Source organism: Pangasianodon hypophthalmus, chromosome 9 (genome assembly GCF_027358585.1).
Source record: "Pangasianodon hypophthalmus isolate fPanHyp1 chromosome 9, fPanHyp1.pri, whole genome shotgun sequence".
Taxonomy (NCBI): domain Eukaryota; kingdom Metazoa; phylum Chordata; class Actinopteri; order Siluriformes; family Pangasiidae; genus Pangasianodon; species Pangasianodon hypophthalmus.
The window spans coordinates 14,250,095-14,276,868 of record NC_069718.1 but is presented as its reverse complement, the minus strand read 5'-3'; the positions used below and the strand labels follow the sequence as shown (position 1 = coordinate 14,276,868).

Below are 26,774 nucleotides of genomic sequence, written 5' to 3'. Positions count from 1 at the left end.
CGACTTAGACTTTCATGTATGGCTGATGTTAGTTTTGTGGCACTTAATTCTTGGAATTCACTTCCACAGAGACTCTGTCAAATTTCAAAATTTGTTCTCCATTTTTAAATCAAAGCTCACACAATATTCAATGCTATCACTCTCTCAGCTCACTATCTCTGTATGCTGCCTCCCTTTATCTCACCTCTGATTATGTGTGATTGTTATTGGATGTTATTGTAATTTGTAAAGCTACCTTAATTATGACTAAAACCTTACTATTTTTAATCATAATTTTGTTTCTATCAAAACACGTTGGTTACCAAAGTGCTCTTAAATCAAGACATGAGCAATTCATCATTACATTCTTGACTGCGCTACATGGCTCACTTTAAAAACAATCTGTTCATAATTGTCCTTCAACAGTTGAAACCCCCAACCAATCCACCCAGAGACTTCATCTCACACATGTTCATATGTCTGTATGTGTGTGTGTGCCCTTCTGTTCATCCTGGCATTGGCGTGTGTCTTGATAGTAATTCTCTGGCTCCATTCTCTTAATGTTCTGCAGAAATCTTGCTGAGCATGCCTCTCTGACTCTGTTCTTCTAATTAGTGAGATAATGACAGCTAGCGATTCTCTTTTGCACAGCCACTTAACGCAGATGAGATGATGAGACGTCTAACTAAGAACTAAGAGCTTGGGGGAATCAAAAGAGCACTAAATTGTGACATGTTTGGTAAATCTGGGTTTGTTGTTCGTTTCTTTTACCACATGCCGCTGAGTTTTTATGTTCCATTCCATCACATTTACTTATATCATTTGCTGCGGGTAGATTGTTTCATGAGGGAGTCCCTTGTACCCAAAATGCCTGTGTTTACTCCTGCAGTGTCCCAAATGCAGCTCACCTCTTTCTCTATGACCATCTGTTCTGAAAGTCTTCCATGAAGAAACTTCTGCCAGCTCCAGTTGGCAAAGCATGTTGTCCACTCCCCACCCCCACCCTCTCCATAATGAGGGTGTAGTTTGTAGGAATAATTAAAAATAAGGATCACTATCTTCAAACACAGGTTATTTATATTGATGGTGGTGAAGGGAGGAGTTGGAGGTTTCCATCTAATGTTTCAGGTGCTTGATAGCCCATTGGCCTCTGAGTGAAACTACTTCCATAAAGAGGAAGATGGGATTTCCTTCACCATCAGGGAATGCAATATAAACCTTCAGATAATGCCAGCTTCCTGCAGCAGTCACAGTCGTCCCCCCAACTCTCTCGGCTGTGAGCTCCTCTCCACCTTCTTCCGCTCATAGGTGAGCGCCTGCATTCTCTCTTTCTGTCAGTTGCTCTGTGCTATGTTGCAGCTGTTCTTTGAGCATTTGTTCTGCATTCAAGCTTTTGGATTAGCACCTTGGCTGTTAGGACGGTCCTGTCTGATCTAATCATGTCTGTTCTGGAGGGTATTCGTTGGTTTTGCAGTAAACAGACACAGTAAACAGATGTTTTACAGCGTCTGCGTTCTTTAGTCTTTGTACATAAGATTGCAGTGGGAGGGAAAAAACACTATTATATTAATTTTAATTTACAATAATATAATAATCCTATATACATTTATAAAGCAATATATGGCCTTCTTAGACGATTATTGTGTATAAATTTGGATAGAGGGTTTTCTGTAATTCTTCATGTAAAATCATATAAATCATGTAAAATCAAGTTAGGTAAGTAGCTTATATCAATTTACACATCTGCTGGTTGATATTGTTTGTTGAACTGAGCTATAGAAACAAAATTCCTCAAGGTTCTGATCTCTAGAAAGTGATATGGCCGTGTTTATCTTCTTGTGTCTCCAAAATCTCCATATGTAAATATGAGGCTTCAGATGGCATTTCTGATGTGTGTGGAATGTGATGGACGCTGTGAGAATCCCAGTGCCGTTGCTCGAAGCAGAGCTGTATGCAAAGGGCTCACATTATCGGGGTTTTAATTCCAGTGAAATCTTCTGACATTTGAATTGTCATGGCAGGTTTGTAAGAGAGGCGATGATGTGCATCATACAGTAGAATTAGTGACCGAATGAAATGCGACACTTTTTTTTGCTGTTTATCTATCACTTTCTAATTTTGTTCCATGGTATTTGGTATTTTTGTTACCAGTTTGTTCTATGCTGAATAAGCTTACAGAGACTTATCATATGAATCCTAAGCCACTTTATAAACCACAGGCACTAATGTCTTAGTTATCTTAGCCATCTCAGGACATTTCTGGAAGGCCAGGTGGACTCTGTAGTGGTATCAGGTTTTTTGACAATCGTCCAAAAAAACAAGCCTCTCAAGCCAGTGGGCTGAAGAATCTCACACTCAAACGAAAATAGCATCTTACATTGATTTCCACACTGCATGCCAAAATAAGGATTTCAACAAATTGTGATTGGATTAGGTTTAAAATTGGCTATGATAAAATGTGATGTTCTTAAAATATTTGAAAAGTTGTATGCTGTGATGTGCAATGTAGATGCCATAAGTTATTATTAGTTTTTATTTTACGGAAGCATTTTGAAATATCACAGAGATGTTTCTCAGTCAAAACCCCTTATTGCCATGTATACAGAGTACAGTGGCATTCCAACTTGTGTTATTCCTGCACAAACTTTAACAATCAATATCATATGACATATATAAAGCTGTGGCCCCATTATAAACAACATCAGGCAATGTACAGTTTGTGCATATAGTAAGCATTAGCTTACTACAGGCTGGAATTAAAATCATAGCAGATGAATGTGACAAGTGACTGTTAAAGCGTCAAGTGACTGCAAATTAAGTGAACTCTGCACAATGTTAAGAGTAGAGTATTTGTACAGTGTGCATATGTGTTATCAGTATAGTTTATGCCCACAACCTCATTGACCTCGCCTGATTATTTTTTTAATAATATATTTAATAAAAAATTAAATTGGCTTTTTATTTTCTCTTTTACAACAGTTCCATCAAATGTTGTAGTGGATTTTGCTATTTCCTTCCAGAGTTACTCAACTATTAGCTCTTCACTCTCATAAAAAAAACAACAACTAAACTGTACATTTGCTTGTCCCTGTGGAGGGACACTCAAGGGGTATGTTTTTTTTATGCCTTTAGTATTTGTCTTTCACCTCAGAAAGTGAATGTAATGTACCTTAAAACTCATTTACAGTACAACAGGTCTAAATGAGTATCAGGTAAAAGATACACCCTAAAGGTACAAAATACACCCCAGTGACAAGTACTAGTAACTTAAGTAAAGTTAAGTAGTTAATAGTTTAATATCTTATTTGTAAAGACAGTTTTTTTCTCACTTTGTCCTATCATGCTGATACATTTGCAACAATCCAATATTTACATTTTAATTAAATTATGGTATGCTCATTTTGTTGAATATTGTTAGTATTGTGGAACTTGATGGACTTCCCTTTGTACTACAGGGTGTAAAAAAACAAAATCCAGCCAAAATGTCGGAGTAAGTACCTTGTATTCTTTATCATTATCTTACACAGGTATACACTGTAGGTTCAACAATTCAGATAAAAACCTACATAAACAAAGTAAACCTGGCAGTTCATTTGAATTGCTATATATTGTGATCCATGTATGTGTGGAAAAAAAAGTAGTGGAAGTTCACTGGAGCTCTAAACATGCAAAAATACCCACAATGAATTTAATATATGTATTGTGATTCTGCACGTATAAATGATGATTTGTCTGACATATTTTTTATAAACAATTTCTCCATTCCCATCCAAACTCTTAAGGAAAAAGATGTCATCGAGTCGCAAGCATAATCTGAAGGTATGTCTTAATTCATCTATTTGTCTTTCCTGTGTTATTAATTCATGAATTTATTTGCTCATTTATTACAATCAAGAGAATTGTGTTGCAAAGAAGGAATGCAAAGAAACTGATTATAACTCTGCACTTCAGAGCTTGATGCTCTCCATCGCTAAAGGTTTACTTGAGGTTGAAGCAAAGGAAAGAGAAGAGGAGAGGAAAAGGTACATGGCAGAGACGTGCCCTTCTTTATCTCTGCCAAGTGGCATACAAGCACTACAGGTACTGACATAAATATACCCAGGAAGGATTTAGACATTTTTAGCCTATGATGCATATAGTTCATTCATGTTGCATATTAAATATTAAAAAATATATATATATATGTATATGCTGTAGTATCTCTAAACTAAGGCCATGCTGTTTTGCCTCTGGGTTGTTAACAGGAGCTGTGCAAAGAACTTCACCATAAGATTGATGTGATTGATGAGGAGCGATATGATCTGGAGAGCAAAGTTAGCAAAAGTTCTAAGGAGGTACAGTTTAGACCTCACACGAGACCGCGGTACCTCAATAAACAACATTCATTATTGAGGTTGTTTATATGACTGTTCTTCTGCACCACACTAGATTGAGGACATGAAGATTAAAGTTCAGGACCTGAAGGGCAAGTTCAAGAAGCCAGCTCTGAGGAAGGTGCGCATGTCTGCTGATCAGATGCTTCAGGCTCTGCTCGGCTCCAAACACAAGGTGTCTCTGGACCTGAGAGCCAACCTTAAACAAGTGAAGAAGGAGGTCAAGGAGGAGGTGGGGGCTCAATTTTTTTAATACACGTGCATTAAACTTTAGGTTTTTTTTGCTCCCTTTATTTCTCTATATCATTTACAAATAATGGGCTATGAACTTTCTAATGATGTATAATTCTTAAGTATACTAACCTTTCTGTCTGTGTCACAGGATAAGGAGCTGCGTGATGTCGGAGACTGGCGTAAGAACGTTGAAGACAAGGCTGGCATGGATGGCAGAAAGAAGATGTTTGAGTCCGAGTCTTAAATAATCACATGTAGTCTGGTTTTCACTGCTTCTATGGATTTACTGTTGTGTGCTGCTGCTAGAGGAATGGAAATGTCAGATTTAGAATATGGACAAAATCATTGAAATTGTTGGAAATGGGAAAGCAAAACAAATGAAATGTAGTAAGTGTTATATTCTGTTTCAGAATATAAGTTTCAGAATTCAGTATTTTGTCTAGTTATAAAGAACTTCATATAGAACATTTGTATTGGGCAATTCAATTTTCCAATGCATGAATAAAAGGTTTAAAGTACATTTGCCTTTTTGTCTTAATTTATGTGAAAATAATGCCATACTTTCTCATGCAAGGGCTACAATTTTTAAATAATTAAATAAGCAATTTGTTAAGTTATAAGTTGACAGTTTTGATCATTTTTTCTAGTGCAGTTTCCCAGTCTCCCTTTGGATGATGTAGTTGACTTCTGATACCATTTACAGTATAACCAAATAATAAAAACACTTAAAGTTGCATGTAAATGTTAAAACATCAAAATAAAAATGTGAAAATTGCATATTAAGTACCTATTATCTATTGTGTGTAGTAATTCGTAGCTAATTAATTCATAGGTAAAGGTAAGCAGCATAATTTACATGCAGTAATGCAGTGTTTTGTGATATCACTGTGGTTATAATACTGCAATTAACCTTTTTCTCATGTCTTGCAAGATTAAGTATGGTTCAAATGATGGATGACTTCAGGACATTCTTCAGTTTACGGTAAGGCAAGCTGATATCTTGCTTATCTACAGTGTGTCAGTGGCTGAGAAAATGATTGGAACATAAGGGTGAACATATAGAGCACATGTTATCAATAATACATACAACATATGCTCTATATGTTCACCCTTATGTTCCAAGCATTTTCTCACTGTTTCATGTTTTTGCGGATTTTACGGACACCCTGTAAATTGATTGTATCCTTGTGAGTTGAGAGTTTTGGGCATTTCTTTTTCTAGTGCCATTTCCCAGTATCCCTTCAGATGATGTAATTGACTTCTGATACCATTTATAGTATAACAGATTAATGAAAAAAGTCGTTAAAAGACAATTAAACATCACAGTAAAAATATGCATATTAAGTACTTATTGTCTATTGTGTGTAGTAACGCTATTAATTCCTAGGTAAACGTAAGACTTTAACAGCAGCATAATTTATATTAAAGTATCTTATACATATATTACAGTATCTATGTTGACTGTATTGATATCTATTACAGTATCTATACTGACTGTATTGATATCTATTACAGTATCTATACTGACAGTATTGATATCTATTACAGTATCTATGTTGACTGTATTGATATCTATTACAGTATCTATACTGACAGTATTGATATCTATTACAGTATCTATGTTGACTGTATTGATATCTATTACAGTATCTATACTGACTGTATTGATATCTATTACAGTATCTATACTGACTGTATTGATATCTATTACAGTATCTATGTTGACTGTATTGATATCTATTACAGTATCTATACTGACTGTATCTATTACATCTTTATTGATTGTAGCAATATCTATTATTAGAAACAAAATGTCAAAAAGTTTTGGAGTACTCATGTCAGTTTAGAGTACTTTCACTGTGATGATGTTGGTCTCTAAGGCCTCTTTCAGGATCTTTGTCCCTCAGAAAAATTGCTAAAAAAGACAATACTTCAATAATAATCTTGAGGGACATGTTATTTATATTGAAGAAGCAGGGAAAGAAGCCATAGTACCGTATTTCATGACCTTGTCAGCCCATTGGTTTGGTTGGTAATCCATTTCCATAAAGAGAAAGGCAGGATTTAGAGAGTGATCAGAGAATGCAATATATAACTTCTTTGCTCTTCAGTTGCTTGTGTCTCTGCCTGACAGTAGCTCATCAGCACCTTATGAGCCCTTGTGTTCTCTTCTGTCTGTAAGGTAAGGGATATTCTTTGATTTATTTTGCTGTGCTTTGATCTGTTCCATCTTTTGTGCAGACTTACATCATTTTTACATCATTTCTACATTATTGTTGTTTCTGATGGTAGTATACTTATATATAGAACTCTACTGCAAAATGAGGATTAAGGTATCATTAACAATGGTGTTGAATTAATTTCATTTTGGCCATACATGCACACATCTTTTTTTTTAGCATAATTTGGTTGATGCTTAATTTATTTTCAAATATAATAGTATTATGAAACAGAATTAAAAGCCACTGAGCTTGGTGAACATGTTCTGTGTGTTTTAGCGAAGAGTGGACAGAGAGAGCCAGGATGCTTGCTTAATATACGGAGTGATGATTTGGCACTTTGAAAGTCTACACCGCCTTCAGCAATAAATTATGAAAATGATACTGCAAAGTTTTACTTCTTGTCAACACCCACATTCTGTCATGTTTAATAGCCAGTTTACAATAGTATCTGTTCCAAAAGATGTGTTTTGCCTCTAATTCAAAACAAATGATAAAATGGTGGTAAATGTGAGTTAAATTGAGTAAAAATATATGTAATCCATCACCTAATCTATATACCACATCCAACAAAGAATAAAGCTATCTTGTTTTTTAGTGTTCTCTAGCCTCTAAGAATCGTCCCTCTTTCCAAAGAAGTGAAGGGTTTTACATGCCCTAACAACTGTCTTTGAAGCTTTCTAAGCATGTAGTTAAGGAGCCTGATGACCATCTGAACAGACCAAAGCAGTTAACTCAGTCATCAGTTAGACAGTCAGCCTGCTTGGTTGCTCCACGCTGGATAAATAAAGGCTAAGAATGGAGTCAGTTGTGAAGGAATAAAGGACACGGAGTTATTTCTGATCTCTACTCTAATGTCTTGGTCATCTCAAAGATGTTCCATAAGGCTGGGTCTGTCTTTAGGGCATGTCTAACAGTTGTGGTGTCACATTGCAGAGACCTCACTAAGAAAATATCACTCAAGGAGGGATTTGAGGCCACATAGCCTACTCACATCTCAGATTTAGAATCAGGGTTCTGGTCATGTGCATGTGGCACTTTAAAGACATAACTATTGGTAGCTGACTTGGACGAACTTGAACATGAACTTGACTTTGCACTGTGCCCTGTACACTATGTTTTCCAAGTTCCATTTCAGATTTTCTCTAAGGTCAAGCTTTCAAGATTTTCTCCAGAAGCAACATCAGTTTGAAAAAGACCACTGACATTTTATTGTCATGGAAAAACTCAAGTTGAAGCTTAATTAATTACGTAACAGTTGACATTTTCTTAATAATTAGATTCTGCAGAACATTAATTATACTGAAATGTCTAACACATCCTTGTCCTTCCAAGAATACACCATAAGCATACAATGTATGTGGTCTTTCTTTGTATTATTGTCATCAGGGAACAAAGACAAGCAGCCAACATGACTGAGTGAGTAATATTTTGAGTCACTCACTTTGCTAAGAAGTAGTGCTAAAGAGCTTAGCATTAAGGGAACCTGATCTCATGAGAAATATATGCATATGAAATATGCAAGCATGTGAATTTGTTTTATTGTGGATTAAGGACTACAAAAATGAAAATTAAACATAATGTTTAACTTATAATTTTCATTATAAATTAGTGTCATAATGTAACTAAAGAAAAAGTAAAAAAAACACATCTATATTTTTGTTCTGGTAGAAACAAAAGAATGTCCATGAGTCGGAAACACAGCCTGAAGGTAAATATCTTTGTTTAGATTGTAACAATTTTGCCATTATATATATACTATATATATATATATATACTATATATACTATATATATATATATATATATATATATATATATATATATATATAGTAACACATTTACATGAAACTATTGAGTATGGGCAAATGAAGCAAGAATAAATTCTCAGATAACAGATTAACAGTGTGTCTGATAACTTCTGTCTCCAGAGCTTAATGCTTCAGGTTGCAAAAGACTTGTTAGAAGCTGAAGCTGAAGAGAAAGTACAAGAGAGAAAGAGGTACATGGAAGAGCACTGTCCTCCTCTTCGTTTACCCAGCAGCAAGGAAGAGTTACAGGTAAACCTCATGGTAACTTTTCCACTAGGTCTGAAAGACTTTAAGTTATTTTATTAATATAGTCACTTAGACTGAACCTACTGAGCTGGAATACACTATATGTAACATTAACAAATTAACTAACACTTGTATTAACTCATTCTTTTTTTAAAATAATACACCAGGTAAACCAACTAATCAACATCTGTTAGTAAAAATACACAGTGACCAACATGAACCAACACCATAAGGAACGTTTGTGGTTAACTTGAAAAGCAAGTTCAAATATTAGACTAGATTTCAGTAAATTTTCAACATTTAGGGACATACTGTAATGATTTATTTTTTAAATTTATGCGGATTTATTTTTAGTCAATAAACTTTAGTCAAAATAGGCATATTTTGCTAACATTTAATCAATCATTTAATGTGTTAAATTACATTGTTACTTTGCTAACATTACTTATGATTTATTAAAATGCTAAGTTTAAATTATTTTGTTAATGTTAACTAAAGCAATAGATAATGTTAGTTAACGTAATGTACTTCTGTACATTGGGTGTTCTCTCTCAGGGAGCCCTTAAAGGTTCTATGTAAAACCCTACAACAGGGTTTCCCATTCAGCTGATAGGAAAACACTCAGTTGTGTGGTCCTGCATTGAACACTTAAAAGCATTTGCCAGAGGAACAAACAAAGGTGTAGATTTAAATTTTTATCCAACAATGTATGGTCTGTCAAGAACTGTAGTTGTTATTTTATGTCCCATTTGATATTCCATGTTATTGTGTTTGGGGTCTGTTATCTGTCTAGATTAAATTATGGGGTAAAGAGGCAGAAGCCTACCATTGTTAAAATTTAAATGTTATAATAAGGCCATGCTTTAAATGTACATGTATATACACTCAGGTACTGTGCAGAGATCTCCATGAAAAGATTATTGTTATTGATGAAGAACGATACAATCTGGAACGCAAAGCCAATATGGTTGTGGATGAAGTACGTTTTCTAATTTTTATTAAATCAACTATCAATTTTCTTAAAGCTCCACTGACATAAGTTCTCATGCACACTGATTGATTTCTTTCTGTCAACAGGTTAAAGATTTGAATATAAAAATTGTAGACCTCAAGGGCAAGATCAAGAAACCTCCTCTGAAGAAAGTGCGTATGTCAGCTGATGCTATGCTTCAGGCTCTGCTCGGCTCCAAACACAAGGTGAACCTGGACCTGAGGGCCAACCTGAAACAAGTGAAGAAGGAGGTCAAGGAGGAGGTGAGGCTTAGATTATCAACAGTTCATATGATCGTGATTTCTAGCTGTCTCAGACATGGATTTTAAAATCTGAGGTTCATTCTAAAGAGTGATCAGCACACACAGTGAGGTGGTTAATTAAAAGCAGATGGCTATATTTTTCTTATATTTACCAAAACCAACCAAAAAACAAATTGGCCTGCAACTTAACAGCCAGAGCATCTTTAGGGGGGGAAAAAAATCTAATTACTTTTAATGCTTAGCTAGCTTGCATTTGACGCCCCACTGGTTATAAATTATACAACCACCTAGTCAATTTTCCTCCTTCCTTTCACAGGATAAGGAACTGCGTGATGTTGGCGACTGGCGTAAGAGTATTGAGGACAAGGCCGGCATGGGTGGAAGGAAGAAGATGTTTGAGACTGAGGCTTGAATGCACTGACCAGACATTTGTCCCTTAGTGACATTATAAAAATAGTTCCCACTTTGCCAGTAGTAATGCCACAACTGACTCCATATATTTACACTATTCACAGGTCAACTATCCCATTTTTTTAAAGCAATCGTCTGTTCCCATCTATAACCAGCATTGTGCTTTCACTACAATCTCTTTGTAAATGTGCTCAGAGATGATTATTTACCAAATAAATGCACTATGTTGATGAAATGTCATTTCTGAATTACTTTAATGATGAATGAGTACATTCATGATTACACAAAACCTCTCTGCTTCATTGTTAATGGTTTCTTTAAGAAGAAAGGTAAGTCATTTCTGACAAAGCATGTCTGTTACTTAGAGTAAGTATCTGAAATGTAAAATATTGGTTAATAAATATATGATATTTGTTTTAAAGTATTTTTCTCATATACAGATACAGACCAGATTGCTTTGCATTAGAGGTAAGTAATACTTGGGCCAGAATGCATTTATATACTAACATACACTAGAGTGTGCTGTCCATCCTGCTTATGGAGCTCTGTCCTCCAGCAAAAGATACCTCTAACTGTAAAACACTACAAAGCTAATAATTGTTTCTAAAGGTAATAACTTGCTCAGATATAGAGTAAGGTTGAAACTAACTTGTTAACATGAGAAAGCTAACAATGCTTTGAATGGGGTCCATCATTCAATCATGGGGACCATCTTTCCCTTGCAAATCAGGAAACATTTATACGTGTGGAACAGTTGTACAGCTCCAGAGACCATAAATCTCAGCTCACAACAGGACATTAACAAGATATATAAGTCATAAAATAAGAAAAACGTCTTAAACGGTGAGTTATTTATACTGAGGTTGAAGGGAGGGGTTGAGGCTAGAGTTTCAGATGCATGCTGATCTGTTGGTCTGAGTGGCACACCAATTCCATAAAGAGAGATGCAGTGTTTGCTGAGCCATCATACAATGTCATTAAAACCCCCATGGTGTTTCAGTAGCCCGTGGCAGTCTCTCTGGATCATACTTGCTGCCTTCTTCTCTTAGGTGAGAACCTCTCAACTGTCTCTGCTGAGTTCAGCTTGTCTTCTCTTTAGCAACAGATGGATTTTATGGATTTGGACATTATTTTTTTTTCCTTGGAACCTTATGACAAACACAATCTCCTAGGATCTTCCTGAAAGCAATGGCAGATTTTAATTTGATCTGCAGTAACAGAAGAAAAGAATTGTATTTTATGTCACACGGGTTTTTGACATATTGCAGCCCACTCATTTGACCAATATTTGGTGATGTGGTAACTATACAGTGGCCATTGCAATAATAAAGATTTGCATACTTTATTATTGCTGAGATTTTGAGTTCATTAGTAATTGAATTTGCAAGATTGTTTTTGTATTTCCAGCTCTGTGTGAATGATCTGGAAATTAGTGCTTTTGGAATGTATTTGGAATCTATTTAAATTTTAATTAAATTACTATAGATTTATTCTTACTAATCTCTATATGTTCAAATTCAAATGACCAGTCTGGTATATATCCAAATCAATCTGTGATTATACTTATTATATATGAGTTACTAACCAATAACAATACATTTTAGTTTTACATTTATGATTTTTTAAAATATTTATATGTTGTGCTAGATGATTTATGAGATTATTTAACATTCTGAAACCTTATACCTTTGCAAAGACGTCAGTTGCAAATGTTCTTGCTTGGTGCGCGTGCTGTGCCTATCAGTTATCAGTGTATATGTCAACCTGTAAAATAATACATATAAAATACGTATCTTGTATGATATTTATTTCATGATGAAATTAAGAATATGACATTTATTAGCAGTCTGATGTAGATGTAAAATGGGAAGGACGTGTCAGTAGTCTTCATCCAGCACTGCTAATTTACAAATCATTTTAGACAGATGTTTTCCTTAATTATGCAAATTTATAATATAAATATAAATCATTCATGCCATATTTGAGCTGGTTAAGATTTCTTCATGTTTGTCACTAGTGGCCATTTGAATAAGAAGATGAATCTCAAATGTCAGGATTGATAGCACATGCCAAGGTGTGAAGTTATAAATGTGCCCTTGAAGACAAGCATATCACCATAAGAGGCATATGAAGTGAGCAGCTGGCCTCTAAGACTTACTAGCCTAACCTAATTTAGAAGGGATTTTCATTCTGTCTGTACTGGAGGACCATACTCTTGTAGTCTGTCATGTATTAGTTTCCACAGAAAATCAACACCATCTAGTCCAGCAGACCCAGGCATAGAGAGTCCCATGCATGGCTAATATTATCATCTAGATGACTGTGTGAACAAATGCTTTTAAATCTGTACAGTGAAGAGTGTCATTTGGCTGGATAAGATATAACAAAAATTACATATAAATATAATCAGTTCTGCTAATGGAATTTCTTGTTAACTCACTTGTATTATCAAGGAAAGTCTTTCCCAGTTAATCTTTTCCCAAAAATCTTGCTATTTGCCTTAAAAACACTCTCATGAAACAGAATTTCTCAGAAATCAGAATTACAGCACTGTGTTACTGAGTTCTTACAAATGCAATAACTTTTCACAGGATCTGAAGCAAACAAGAAGGCAAGATGTCTGAGTAAGTATATAATGTAAATTACTGATTTGCTAATTTTTTTTTTTTTTCCTCAAACCTCTTTGCTTATCCGCTATGCCAAACAATTAGTGCAGGGACAAACAGATGAAACACAAACAGTCAATTCAATTTATAATAAATATATTTTTTGCTTAAAATTTTTCTAACCTTTAAAATGGCTAGTTTTTAACAGAACCTGTGAACATTATACTGTGTACATTTAGTCCTAGTTATTCACACATTATAACAAATGTAATGTCATTTCTGAGCTAAAATCTTGCAGACCTATTTCACAGCATAATGTGTCAAATTTATTGAAACATGTAATTTTGCTATATTCTACAACTTCACTGAGATTTTAAATACATTTTTCATTACACACCATATAGTTTCCTAATATATTTTTTTCTCTTTTTTCCCCCACTGAAAAGCAAAAAGATGTCCTCGAGTCGGAAGCATCATCTAAAGGTTGATCAGCTTTACTAATGCCATTGCTGACAATATCCTCTTTGCATCCTATGATTTACTCTCTTACTATGCTCATGTGTTTATCTAAAATGATATGTTTCACCTGTGCTCCCCAGAGCTTGATGCTTTCCATTGCTAAAGGTCTCCTAGAAGCTGAGGAAGTTGCAGCAGAGGCCACCAGGAATGCTTACATGGAGGAGACTTGTCCACCTTTGGACCTCTCGGGATCTATGGCAGATCTTCAGGTTTATATTAGTTATATATATATATATATAAATGTGTGTGTATGTATGTATGTATGTATATATATATATATATATATATATATATATATATATATATATATATATATTTAAGCATATAGCAAACCTTCACTTGTATATTTAACATATAGTATGTGTGTATTTGTATAGTTAAAGGCATGCTTATGATTTGCACACTACTTACAAACGTGATTTTCATAAACGATGGATTGCAGGAGCTGTGCAAGAAGCTCCATTCAAAGCTTGACAAAATAGATGAAGATCGATATGATCTGGAAACCAAAGTGAGCAAGTGTAACAAAGAGGTATGGATACTCTGCTACAGAAAAATGTAATTGTAGCAATTTAACCTTAGCTGTGAATCAAATACTGTATGACTTGTGATCCGTTTGCGTGGAACAGATCGATGACCTGAAAATTAAAGTTCAAGATCTGCAAGGCAAGTTCAAGAAGCCAGCTTTGAAGAAGGTGCGCATGTCTGCAGACTCTATGCTTCAGGCTCTGCTTGGCTCCAAACATAAGGTGAACCTGGATCTGAGAGCCAACCTGAAACAAGTAAAGAAAGAGGTCAAAGAGGAGGTGGGTATAAAACCAGGCTTCAAAGCAACATGTGATGACCATTTGCGGTGATATCATCACATGGATATTCAATTTCTGGGCTTTTCGTCTTTTAAGACACTAAAACGCGTAATGACTTGGTGTCAAGTGTTTTATGTTGTATATTTTACAGTCTGCAGAACAAGTTGGTGACTGGCGTAAGAACATTGAGGACAAGGCCGGTATGGATGGCAGGAAGAAGATGTTCGAGACCTCCTAATTGCGTCATAGCACAATGCAGCTGCTTGTTTTTAACTAGAGAAGCAGGCAGTGTACTTTTCTTTGCTATTGCCACATTATAGGCCATCATTCTTTTGTATATGACCTAAGAATAATATATTTCAAAGCATTAAGTCACTTGTTCTGTTCCTGTCTGCTGAATAGTAAGTAATGTACAAACAATGCTTCAAGTGATAAATAAATATCAGAAGTATTTTAACGATTCCTGTAGTTTGTCTGAATCTGTGCAGTTGGTTTCAGTGGATTTCTGACATTTTGTGGGCAAAATACAAATGTGGGGATTTGGCACAGTAAACATGGTTAGAAGGTTTCGAGATTCCCAAACCCAGCCCTGAGAAGTGTACATTTTTGGGTTTTACCTGCTCTAACACACCTGAATAAACTCATGAAAGGCTTGATAATTAGCTAATGAGTTAAATCAGGTGGATGAGAATAGGAAAAAACAAAAAATGTACATAATAACTGCCAGCCACTGCTCTAGGCTGCTGTAGCAGTAAAATGAGACATCTGAATCTCCGGAAAGAAAGACTGTTCATTTCTTCACAACTTGAGGGATGGCTTGAGAGGATTTCTCAATTAATCAAGGCTTAACGAGCGTTTCAACAAGTTGTCAGGTAAGTTGGCTTTGAATCTGTGTCATACATCTCTTCTCTTTCCTCTCTACCTGGGGTGCCAAATGTCTCTGTTAATGTCTCTGTTGACACTTAAGCTTTTTATCGTACGCTAGTTACATGCCAAGTCAAATTAATCTTCTTGTTGGTGAGTTTATTTGAACCCCCAAAAACTAGCCACTGCATAAAGCTGGGACACTCAACTGATGGTAATGGATACTTGTGACTCATTTTAATAGTGCTGCAGAGACGCTGACGAAGACAGCTGGTAAAGACATGAAGACTCCTGGATGGAACTCGGAGAAGATACGCAGAGAAACACTGGCATCTGTTGGTCATGTCCAGAGCTACAGGTATGACTCTCTAAGTCTTACCTACAGTCTTGCCAATATAAAGAGCCTGTATACAATCATTGGCCTTGCCTCTTACTTATCATTCTTATGCTTAATTCCTGTTATTGATAAGTCATTAATGATCAGAAATTAATTGTTTTTCAGTGAGACACAGACAGTAAACTATGCATTCTCTGGGACTGAATACAGCTCAGTGCAGTGAAAAGTTGTACTCAAAAATGTAATTATTTGTCATTTAATTAAAGGAACACTATGGAGTTTAGGCTACTATAAAAACATGGCTCTGTTGGCAACTTCAGAATGGAGCAGCCTAGGCCTATTCCCCTGTTTTCATTCCTGCTGCAAGTATATGGTAAATATAAGTATACGGTAAATGAATTTGGTGAATGCTCTTATCATTTTATCTTCCATGATTTGACAGTGGCATCAGATTAATATGGTTTTAAATAAAGCTCTGTCCTGCTAAATCGCCATACAAGAAAGTTTACATGTTTACTTGTGCATTAATTTTTTAAGTATTCAAATGTACAAACACAACATTGACATCATTATAACACTGAATACATCAGAAATACAATTAATTGCAAAAAAGATACCATGTACTGAAAAACAAACAAATAAACAAAAAAGGCTAAACAAAAGGAAATTAAATCTAAAAGCTAAGCACATAAGAAATATAGACTAAAGGACTTTATTTTGATAGTTAATTAATTTGATAGTTAATTTTGATAGTTAAAACTATTATTAAGGTATTTATTTTGATAGTTAATCCATTGAAACTCATTAAAATTAACAACCAATAAAATGAAAATAAAATACATTTAAAATAAATTTAATATCAGTATTTTTGTATGACAGCAAATTACACAAATCATTCCAGGACATACTGATTACACCAACTCCCAAAATGTTCTGCACTTTTCACCTGTTCTGTGTTTCATACACTATGTCCCAACACTTTTTCTGTCCATGCAGAAACATAGTTTATCCCATTCTTGCTAACATGTCAAATCATTGAGCATCCTTTAATAACACAACCACTAGATAAACCGGTACATTTTCTTAACGGTGAACATCAGTCAAAAATATTCCCTTCTTTTAGAATCCATAGAGAATGTGGCCATGTCTTTTGGAAAATTAAACTTTTCTATCATAGTTAACAAACAAAACAAAGGTTTTTATAGGATAACTATCATGAATCCAGTAGGACAAATCTTCATGAAAAAGGTGATATCCAGAGATAAGCCTGGTTGCTCTGTGCAGGTCTCACTACTTCTGCCCGCTTCTTCCTTACTGTGTGCTCGGGCTGCTGCTCCCGTGCTATTTATTTATTTCACTGCGACAGATCCCACCTCCTGCACTGGGATTGGCTTATAGTTAATATTCACAAGCAAACTGTGTGTGGCTATAACTGCCAACCAATCACTGTCCAGGACTTACCAGCATGCGGATAGAGAAACATAGCTCCTCCCACTCCTTCTCAGATTTTAGCCTAGTTCTGTTTTATGGCTAGAGAGTGCACTAGTTTGGAGTGACCCTTTGAGGGCAGTATTTAACGTGACGACTGCCTTTTTCAGGCTAAGGGAAAGACCACAACCACATTAACACGAGCCTCATTAACCTGGTTGTCCACAAATGGGTTAAAGCCAATGGCTTTTTAAGAATTTTAGTCCAGAGTTGTAGAAAGAGGCCACAGAAGATTAAAGCCAAGTCAGTAGAAGTGAAGTGACCAATCTGAAAAATGGCTCAGTAAGGGATCCTTTGGGTAGATAAGGAATCTTAGCTTCCTAAAAGAGTCCTATGTGATACCCTTTCAGAGTGAAATACACCGTTGTAGAGTTCTACATGCATCCATGCGGAAACTTTAAGGGGTTCCTCAGAAGAACAACTGAAAACCACTTAAGAATTCTACATTTGACCTTTTATTTGTGGGGTATAGGGGCTGCTGCTAAATTTTCTCACAAGGTTGAGGTTTTCTAGTCTTCTTCCATCTGTAGAGTGATCTTACTTTAAGTTTCTTGTGTACGAGCACTCTAAAGTTTCCTTTGCTTTGCCCATCTGGGATCCCCTTTAAGGATTGAAGTAGAACCCTGCACACGGTTTTGTTTACAAAGGCTCCAAGATGAACCACTTTAGAAAACTAGAAACATTAACCGTCCAATGAAAATTAAAATTAAAAACGGAAATTTTATGGAACTCTTTTCCTCTATGAGGATAGCACATATATTTTGCTGTGCATGTGTGTTCTGAAGTCACTTTAGTGCACTCTCCCTTACTTTTACTTGTATTATGCTCCAATACTTACGCATGTATAGCTATTTCTTATATGCTCAGATCAGGCTTAGAAAAGATCTTAGGAGTAGTTGCAGAAGCTTTCTTTCTTTCTAATATTTTAGATTTGACAGAATTGATTAGTATTATGACTATTTGTATAAGCATTGCATTAAGACGAAAGATTTTCTGATTCTCCTGACTGAGGCTCTTGAGGGCAGTGGTGGATTGCAGGCTGTGTTCAGCAGGGCTTTTGAGACAAAAGCAATGAATATTGCTATGAGATACTTAAAAAATCTCAGTTGAATTAATTAGCAATTTCTGTATCTTTCAATGCAGAATTTGAAAGGAGGCACATTGGAAACCAGGGCTGAACAATTTCTGAGCTTTCAAAAACTTTAAAAATTAAAATTTAACAGCCGTACATAGGATCTTATACCATGGTTGGTGGAATCCCTTCACTTTGTACAAATTAATGTCACTAATCGTCATTCCCTTGCATATTTTATTGAAACTAAGATATGATCTTCACTTGCCTGGCTATTTTTAAGCAAAGTGATTAGTCAAGATTGGATGCAGTGTGTATTTCTGGCCATTGGCACACTAATCGCTTTGCTTTCATTACCATAAACAGGGTGGGAGGTATTTCTTTTAGAGGTCCATGCCAGACTTATATACTGTTAGCAACCAGTAATTGGGGTGCCAGTGGCTCGCTTCCCTGAACCATTTCTCCATCAAGCCAGTACCACTGCCACAACTTTTCATATAGGTGAGGGTAAAGTGCACTACACACTTGCTTTATAATCCTCCATTGCTATAAATATTCTGCTTGGCTTCTGCTCTTGCTGATGTATTGTTGATCAGTTAATGATGAGATGACACATTCCATTGTTTTCTTGTGGTATATGCTTGTTTTAACCTCAAAGCATCACAAAGTTTTCTGTATCTGTATGCATAATGTACATAAAAGAACAAAAAAAAGTTTTAAATGGTAAATATTTGGACCTTTGGCCACAGGAAAAATTGAGGCTGTGAAGGTTTGGGTTTGAAGATCAAAGAGATACCATGTTTAAATTGTATGATATATTTGAATAGCAGTTACACTGTATAAGGCATTCTCTTTTGATTAGCTAGTTTACTATTTTCACAATATTGCTATATTTCTTTTATTGACAAATTGCAGGATCGTAATAATTTAAAGCTAACATTATTTTGTGTCATGTTTGTGCAGACCTGCTGGTGTGTGCCTGACAGAAATGCCTTGTAATGATAAAGACCAGATTTATTAGCTGGAATGAAGGGGCTTTCATAGAAATGTGAAATGTTGTGAAAATATGAAATGACACAGGTCATTGTAACTTCAAGAAGCACTTGAAACAGCAGACCTGTGTCCATAGCCCTGACTCAGCTGGTTTAGTAGATTTATGGCTGTGGCTCTGTGTATAGCATACAGGTGTCTGCCAAAATGAAAGGTCCAGAAGAAGTTGGCAGAATATGATAAGCCCTGCCTTGATTAATATTAGCATACTGATGATGGTGGAGGGGGTTGTTGGGGTTAGGTGCTCCTCTTGCAGCCAACTGTAGAGATTGTTCCAGAAGCTGAGGCTGGACATTAGATATCAAAGGTTGAAACAGATTCGATGAGCTTCCAAGAAGCCTCAGCATGCTTGTGGGTGTAATTAAGATACATCAGGAGCATTTTAAAAACTTGAGCGCATGTATTTCGGATGATATTAATGTTGTTATGTGTGAAACATCTGCTGGGTTTCTGGGGCAAGTCATAACATTCAGAGCAATTAAAACAAATATGATTAGCTGTAACAGCCAAAGTGGAGAACTCCACAAAAGGATCTAGCCAATTTTATTAAATACAAATAAATGCACTTTACACTGTAAATAACTTTTAAATAATTAAAATGCTTTTTCTGTATGTTTCTATAGAGGGGGAAAATAAAAAGAAGCCGCCAAGATGTCTGAGTACGTACTATTTTTTACATATTTTACCAAATTGACTCTTCATCTGCTTTTGTAATTATATATACTACATATATTCATATGCTTCATATTGGCACCCTAAAGGTTTCTCTATCTGTTGAAACCTTCAAAGAGTCCTTACAAAAGAAGGTTTCCCTGTTAGAGAGGGTCCTTTTATAGATGTGAAAATCCCCTAACTCTAAAGAACAGCTGAAGAACCCTCTTTATCAGCATATGTCCATCAGCATATGTACCAGATGCTAATTTGTGCATGCTATTTCCAATATTTTTCTCATATAGAAAAAAGATGACATCAAGCCGCAAGCATCATCTCAAGGTAAAAAAAAAAAAAAAGTCTAATCTTTGTGCTATTCTCTTATAATAAAAAGAAATACTTATAAAAAAAAATAACAACACTGAGTGCAATGAACATATTATCAAATTGCATTTCCTTCCTCACAGAGCTTGATGCTTTCGATAGCTAAGGGCATGCTGGAGAAGGAGGCCAAACAGGTTGTGGCTGACAAGGCCTCCCACATGGCACAGAATTGCCCTGAGCTCTCCTTGCCACACTCAGTGCAGGAGCTGCAGGTACACCACATACACTCTCTCACACTCAACCAACTCTAAACACTTTCATACTAATGATGTTTATCATACTGTGATACTTAAAGACATCTTTCTGATGGATGGAACACAATGTTTAGTTTTGCTGATGTTTTGCTTGGAAAGAACCAACAAAAGCATGGAGCATATTATGAAAAAAAAAGCATATTATATTATTATATATTATAACTATTTTTAGTTCTGCATTTGTAAAATTTTAGTCATAACTAGAAACTGTGACAGTGGATTTATTAGTGTTGTTAATATACAGTATAGTAGGGGTGTAATGATTGGACAATTTGGATCGATGCATCTATTTAAAAGGCAACAATTAAAATGAATCGAGGTAAAAAAAATCATAAAGCGATTATTATAAATAAAAAAAAAAATGACAGGCAACTAGAGTGTAAAAAATAATTCTTATAGGCCAGCAAATAGGCCAGCAAAGCGATTTGCCCATAACTCTGATGTTTAAAATTCTTCTCCACGTCATTGCATTCACAAATTGATGGTAGGCTTACTCCAGATTCTGAACAAAGTTGGCCACATATTGATAGAAGGCTACTAAATCAAAATTGAATCGTACCATAGCAGATTCAGTGGTATCGTAAAATATCAAATTGTTACCTTAAGTATTGAAATTGTATTATATTGTGTGGAAGCCTGAGGTTTACACGCCTAATATATAGGCTACTAATATCAATATCATATTGTCATATCGCCCAGACCTGGCAGCTCATCTGCAACCATTTGATTTAACCCTATTAACTCCCAGAGGCCTTTGGTGGTGCAGATTTACATTCTTCACTCTTTTTACTGTACATTTCTAATATTTTCACTGTAGTTACATATTAATTTACAGTAGTTTCTAAATAATTTGTTCTACGATGAGTAACTGAATAAGAAGCTGGGTTTTAAAGGGTTAATGTAGATAGCGATTTATTTAATTGTTTTAACTGTTTTAAAACTAAAATGTGAGACATTCCAAGAACTCAGCTGAAGTGATTCCATTGATTCCCTCTTATCTTTGTCATTCCATTAGACTTTTTTCATTATCAATTGCACCAAGAATGAATCCCCAAGATATAATGAAAAGAATAGCATACAAGGATGGTTTCATCTTTTGGTTAGGCTCAGAGTTAAGGTCTGGCCTTAGAACTCTCACATTACACAAGCTGTCTATGATTACCCTGAATGTCATTAGGAAATTACTCATAACTGCTGGGGATAAAGACAAGATTTGTGTAAGGACACCTAAATGTAAAAGAAAACGAGTGTTACCTAATAACCCAAGTCAACAAATACACATTTATATATCCATTCCTGTTAGCTGGGAAATTAGTGTAACTAGCTATAATTTATAGGTGAACCAAACAATTAATGTACAATATTTTCACCAAAACCTCTCACTTCCAAAACACTGAAGTGTAATTTTATGGAAGAAACACAGAATATACACTTTCTTTGTGAGATTTTTCTAATTCAATCTGTCATTAGGACCTGTGCAAGAAGCTGCACCAGAGCATCGACAAGGTTGATGAGGAGAGATATGACCTGGAGTCCAAAGTAAAAAAAGGAGAAAAAGAGGTATGATTTAATGGTCCTGAGCTTTTTGGTAACCTTGTTTGTATTGGGCTTTGAATTGTTTTTGACTATGGGTTGTTGTGTATATGCAGATTGAGGATCTTAAGATTAAGGTGATTGATCTGAAGGGCAAGTTCAAGAAGCCCACCCTTAGAAAGGTGCGCATGTCCGCTGATCAGATGCTTCAGGCTCTGCTCGGCTCCAAACACAAGGTGTCTCTGGACCTGAGAGCCAACCTGAAACAAGTGAAGAAGGAGGTCAAGGAGGAGGTGAGTTGTATTTATCATATGGAGTATTAAGTAAAGCTGTGAATTAAAAAAAACGAAAAGCTACGTATCTCTCTCTGTTTTTGTGAGTGAGTGAGATGGAATTATTTAAATTACATTCTTCTGTGCTTCTGAAATGGTTTTATTATACATTTATTTTATCATATTATTTACCCAAACATATGCGTTGTCGGTTTCACAGGCTACAGAAGTCGGGGACTGGCGTAAGAACATTGAGGACAAGGCTGGCATGGACGGCAGAAAGAAGATGTTTGAGGGCGAGGCCTAAATTTCTGGACATTTCTTTGATTACTTGCTCTGAACACTATCTCCAGGGTGGTGTAGTGTCTCACCTTTTCGCAGTAGTTGGATTGTTTATTCCAGTGCCAATGCCTGTTACTTACATTTGTTTCATGCCGTATATTTGTTCAAGGGGAAATGTATGTTATTGCAGAGCCACTACCATTAAATGAATGGACATGGAAAACCCATTCTCATCATGCTTGTTTTGTATTAATTTTATTTTTATATTTTGTGAAACCCAATCACATACTTTTTAGCTTTCTCTTGACCACAGGAGGTCACTAGAACTTCAACCATCTAATCTCACTCCTATTATAAGTTACATTTTGCTTCATTCCAATTGAGCCTTTCTTTTTTAAATTAAGTGTCATTTTTCATTTTTCAGTTTTCTCCTCTGATCATGCATCTATTTAAACCTCTTCTCTAATTATTTATATATCACTGCTATTTTGTGCAACACCTTGTAAATCATTTTAGAAAAATTAAGAGGAGGATTCTTTTTGTATGGTGGCCACCACTTTTGACGCATGCCCTGGTAAGCAACTTCAGATTGATTTCATTAGATATTTGGAATCTGTCAATTAAATTGAGACTTAATTATCCCTTTTTATCCTTATACAAGAGATATTATTAAACTTTATTATGTATTATATAGTATATTATTGTATAACTGATTTTTAAAGATGACATTTTCCCCTTAAACCTAGTTTTTTAATATAAAATAAATGTACATGTATATTGAGCTTTCACTGTGTCAACTGTAGGTTAAGAAGGACTCAGCACTCGTCTCAGACCTCCTCAAGGAAAGGAAATTTATGAGGTCTGCCGAGTTTGCGCTGGAAGTATTTCAGGAACTCGATGGCCTATTGGTCTGGGGTGGAATCCACTTCCATAAAGAGGACTCTTGGGATCTGCTGAGCCATCAGAGGAGCCCATATATATCCTATTTAACTTTTCCTTCTCTCGGTGGGCTTGCCAGTCTTTCCTGTCCTTTTGCCAAGTGTGTTCTGCCCTCGCTCTTGTGCATAGGTGAGCATCTTTCTAGTGAAATCTTGTTAATATGGATAAAACCACAACCCACATTGTTGCTGAAAATATTTGAGGTTAAAGGAATAATACAAAGGTATGTAAATGATTTGTGTGAATAAAAGAATATTGCACTTATGGTAAGTGTCTTTTCTATTGCTTATGCTTTGCATGTGGTAAGCAAAAGACTAAGTGTGTTGAGAGAGAAGTTAATTGCTATACTGTATGAAGCCATAGTCATTAACAGGTTTTAGGAACTGAGCCATCTCAATTAGTTTTTGGCTATATTCCTTATTGAATATAATTATTTAATTGCATGCACTAGAAATGTTCATTTAACATTAAAATAATCAAAGAGAACTATTTATCACTTTATTATTCTTAGTGTGATGTTTGACATATGTAATTGCTTGCAATGTTATTTGTATGAAATCGACTTTGTATTGGCTTTTCTGCTGCTCAGTTATAATCTAATAGGCTACATAGCACTAATACAGTAAACGTCTCAGTCCTGATCGTCCACTTTGAATTGGTGTTCACTTTGTGATAGACCCTTAACACTTGGTACTGAAATGACAATATCTTGAGCTATAGATTTTAAAAAATATTTCTCAGCTGAACAGTTGATCATATATTTCATGTCATAGCAACTTTTTTTTTTTTTTTTTTTAATTTTCTACTGATTATTGTATGTCTATATATAATTCTATTTTTAGATTTCATAATTTCTGTTTGAACTCTAATCATGCTATATTCAGTGAAAGCTATATTAACGTTAAACTGACCTTTACAGTGAGCAGGCTGCGTATCACAGATGTTATCTGACACTGCTTCACTAAATTTAGCATCCTTAGTCCTTGGCCTTTTACAAAATACAAGTGCAAGCTTATGGTGGGAATAATGGGGATTCTACAGAAAAAAATCCAGAGAAAGGCCCCGGTTTGAGAAAGTAAACCTCTGTGATGTATAATTTGTGTAGCCTTGACCCTGTAAATACTCTTGTCTGTTTTTTTTTTTTCTGTTTGCAGGGTGTGAGCACAGCAAACTGCCAAGATGTCGGAGTAAGTCCTGTAGCTGAACTTTAAATTTTATTTTCTGTCACAGTTAAGCTCAGCCACAGAATAGGTTGACTAAATGTGTGCAAATGCTTGTACACCCTTTATAATTGTGGTTTTAAAAATATTCTCTAATATGTTCATGCCTTCATGTTAATTTTCATTTTGCATATAGCAACACAGGCATACACACACACACACACACACACACACACTGCACGCACAATGTCTTACATTTCTTTCAGATCTGTAGACCATGGACATGACAATACTTAGACTTTTTTCTATGTATTATATCTTATGCTTTGGATTTCATTTCTTTTAAACTTCTTTAAATTTTTTTTTTCTTTTCCTTTTCTTTCATTTTCTATATATATATATTTTTTGTAAATGATTAGTAAAATAGAGGTACTTTTTCCTCCTCCTTCCCTTCCTCATTCAGAATCCATGGGGCGTGCAAATTGCTGCACACTACTGTGCATACAGTGTGTTAATTCAGTTTTCTAAGATTTCTAAGACCTGTATGTGTATTAGATGCCGTAGTGCCATAATAAGTTTAATAAAAATAATATTACATATTCCTTCCCCAACAGGAAAAAGATGACATCCAGCCGCCGGTATAACCTGAAGGTAAATCAGACTAAAATGCAATTAATTAAATATTGTTTATGAATGTGAAAATAAACTTTCATGCCCTACTGAAGGTAATAAACAACCTTAAACAATGTCTTCAAGCTTCATCCATCCAATTTCTCTCTCTGTTCTTCAGAGCCTGCTGCTCTCCATTGCTGCTGGTTTGCTGGAGGCTGAAGCCAAGCAGCTCGTGGAAGATAAGGAGTCTTACATAAATGAGCACTGCCCACCACTGGACCTTCCTAGCTCTGTGCAGGAGCTGCAGGTAGGAACTCAATCAGAAGCACAGCACAAGATGGAGCTGAACCTGACAAAGCCAAAAATGTATAAGAACCTTAGTCCAAGTACATCAAACTCATAGTACAACTTGTATAATATAGTATAATTAACAATAACCCCATAATAAAGTAGCATTTACATAAGTACATACCTTATTTTGATGAAAAGCTAGTTATGCTGCACACTTCAGAGAATTATTGTAAATACAGTTAAAATACAGAGACAAACATGAGCAGAAATTTATCTATATATAATTGCTAATATTATACCCCATTGCATTGAACAATATTGTGTTACAGTAAGTTTTTTTAATGATTTACATTTATTGATTTATCTAGTGTTTTTTCCCTGTCTAGTATTACATTACTATATTATCTTCTAAACTTATTCTTTCTCCCTTAGGAGCTCTGCAAGAAGCTCCATCAGAGCATTGACAAGGTTGATGAGGAACGGTATGACATGGAGTCCAAGGTTGCAAAGTCAAACAAGGAGGTAAGAACATAATTTACCACATGTAAACAATATACAGAGCCTATGAGTTTTAAGCCTTGCTTTTTAACATGACCTCTTACTACAGATTGAGGACATGAAGATTAAAGTTCAGGACCTAAAGGGCAAGTTCAAGAAGCCTGTGCTCAGGAAGGTGCGCATGTCTGCTGATCAGATGCTTCAGGCTCTGCTCGGCTCCAAACACAAGGTGTCTCTGGATCTGAGAGCCAACCTGAAACAAGTGAAGAAGGAGGCCAAAGAGGAGGTGGGTATAAAAGCAGGCTTCAAAGCAACATGTGATGAACATTTGTGGTGATGTCATCTCACGGATATTCACTTTCTGGCATTTTGGCCCTTGGTAATGCATTAAACATCTTAATGAATTGTCTCAAACGTTTTCTGTTTAATTTTTTACAGTCTGCAGAACAAGTTGGCGACTGGCGTAAGAACATTGAGGATAAGGCTGGTATGGACGGCAGGAAGAAGATGTTTGAGTCCGAGGCTTAAGAGGGACTAGTGATTATTGTCTGATATATCTTAATTTATCTCTGGCAGTTGTTCTGTAACCCCCCAAACACTGTTGTTTCAATAAAGGTCGTTTACTGGTCA

At 35.5% G+C, this 26,774-nt stretch overlaps 5 protein-coding genes across 5 annotated transcripts; all 5 read left to right on the top strand.

Moving 5' to 3' along the window:
• Positions 1 to 1,167: 1,167 nt before the first annotated feature.
• Positions 1,168 to 5,104, top strand: LOC113529873 (troponin I, fast skeletal muscle-like). The gene is made up of 7 exons (XM_026919439.3): positions 1,168 to 1,287; positions 3,435 to 3,469; positions 3,762 to 3,798; positions 3,931 to 4,059; positions 4,224 to 4,313; positions 4,408 to 4,584; positions 4,735 to 5,104. Exons 2-7 carry the CDS (start codon positions 3,462 to 3,464, stop codon positions 4,828 to 4,830), a joined length of 537 nt encoding a protein of 178 aa, XP_026775240.1. The 5' UTR covers positions 1,168 to 1,287; positions 3,435 to 3,461; the 3' UTR covers positions 4,831 to 5,104.
• Positions 5,105 to 6,645: 1,541 nt separating this feature from the next.
• On the top strand, positions 6,646 to 10,766 carry tnni2a.2 (troponin I type 2a (skeletal, fast), tandem duplicate 2). The gene is made up of 7 exons (XM_034307315.2): positions 6,646 to 6,768; positions 8,195 to 8,224; positions 8,477 to 8,516; positions 8,736 to 8,864; positions 9,751 to 9,840; positions 9,939 to 10,115; positions 10,432 to 10,766. The coding sequence occupies exons 2-7, from the start codon at positions 8,217 to 8,219 to the stop codon at positions 10,525 to 10,527; spliced, it is 540 nt and encodes a 179-aa protein (XP_034163206.1). The 5' UTR covers positions 6,646 to 6,768; positions 8,195 to 8,216; the 3' UTR covers positions 10,528 to 10,766.
• Positions 10,767 to 11,486: 720 nt separating this feature from the next.
• On the top strand, positions 11,487 to 14,917 carry LOC113529735 (troponin I, fast skeletal muscle). The gene is made up of 7 exons (XM_026919130.3): positions 11,487 to 11,575; positions 13,118 to 13,150; positions 13,579 to 13,615; positions 13,732 to 13,860; positions 14,094 to 14,183; positions 14,281 to 14,457; positions 14,609 to 14,917. The coding sequence occupies exons 2-7, from the start codon at positions 13,143 to 13,145 to the stop codon at positions 14,693 to 14,695; spliced, it is 528 nt and encodes a 175-aa protein (XP_026774931.1). The 5' UTR covers positions 11,487 to 11,575; positions 13,118 to 13,142; the 3' UTR covers positions 14,696 to 14,917.
• A 3,699-nt stretch (positions 14,918 to 18,616) lies between these two features.
• On the top strand, positions 18,617 to 22,882 carry LOC113529734 (troponin I, fast skeletal muscle). Its single transcript, XM_026919129.3, has 7 exons — positions 18,617 to 18,719; positions 19,892 to 19,927; positions 20,225 to 20,261; positions 20,387 to 20,515; positions 22,028 to 22,117; positions 22,207 to 22,383; positions 22,583 to 22,882. Exons 2-7 carry the CDS (start codon positions 19,920 to 19,922, stop codon positions 22,667 to 22,669), a joined length of 528 nt encoding a protein of 175 aa, XP_026774930.1. The 5' UTR covers positions 18,617 to 18,719; positions 19,892 to 19,919; the 3' UTR covers positions 22,670 to 22,882.
• Positions 22,883 to 23,023: 141 nt separating this feature from the next.
• Positions 23,024 to 26,774, top strand: LOC113529733 (troponin I, fast skeletal muscle). The gene is made up of 7 exons (XM_026919128.3): positions 23,024 to 23,712; positions 24,738 to 24,770; positions 25,358 to 25,394; positions 25,534 to 25,662; positions 26,079 to 26,168; positions 26,254 to 26,430; positions 26,583 to 26,774. Exons 2-7 carry the CDS (start codon positions 24,763 to 24,765, stop codon positions 26,670 to 26,672), a joined length of 531 nt encoding a protein of 176 aa, XP_026774929.2. The 5' UTR covers positions 23,024 to 23,712; positions 24,738 to 24,762; the 3' UTR covers positions 26,673 to 26,774.

Coding starts and splice junctions, on each gene's coding strand:
- LOC113529873 (XM_026919439.3), top strand. Junction 4,314..4,407: donor TTAGCAAAAGTTCTAAGGAG/GTACAGTTTAGA, acceptor GCACCACACTAG/ATTGAGGACATGAAGATTAA. Junction 4,585..4,734: donor AGAAGGAGGTCAAGGAGGAG/GTGGGGGCTCAA, acceptor TCTGTGTCACAG/GATAAGGAGCTGCGTGATGT.
- LOC113529734 (XM_026919129.3), top strand. Junction 20,516..22,027: donor ACTCAGTGCAGGAGCTGCAG/GTACACCACATA, acceptor ATCTGTCATTAG/GACCTGTGCAAGAAGCTGCA. Junction 22,118..22,206: donor TAAAAAAAGGAGAAAAAGAG/GTATGATTTAAT, acceptor GTGTATATGCAG/ATTGAGGATCTTAAGATTAA.
- LOC113529733 (XM_026919128.3), top strand. Junction 25,395..25,533: donor GCCGCCGGTATAACCTGAAG/GTAAATCAGACT, acceptor TCTGTTCTTCAG/AGCCTGCTGCTCTCCATTGC. Junction 25,663..26,078: donor GCTCTGTGCAGGAGCTGCAG/GTAGGAACTCAA, acceptor TTTCTCCCTTAG/GAGCTCTGCAAGAAGCTCCA.
- tnni2a.2 (XM_034307315.2), top strand. Junction 9,841..9,938: donor CCAATATGGTTGTGGATGAA/GTACGTTTTCTA, acceptor TTCTGTCAACAG/GTTAAAGATTTGAATATAAA. Junction 10,116..10,431: donor AGAAGGAGGTCAAGGAGGAG/GTGAGGCTTAGA, acceptor TTCCTTTCACAG/GATAAGGAACTGCGTGATGT.
- LOC113529735 (XM_026919130.3), top strand. Junction 13,861..14,093: donor GATCTATGGCAGATCTTCAG/GTTTATATTAGT, acceptor GATGGATTGCAG/GAGCTGTGCAAGAAGCTCCA. Junction 14,458..14,608: donor AGAAAGAGGTCAAAGAGGAG/GTGGGTATAAAA, acceptor TATATTTTACAG/TCTGCAGAACAAGTTGGTGA.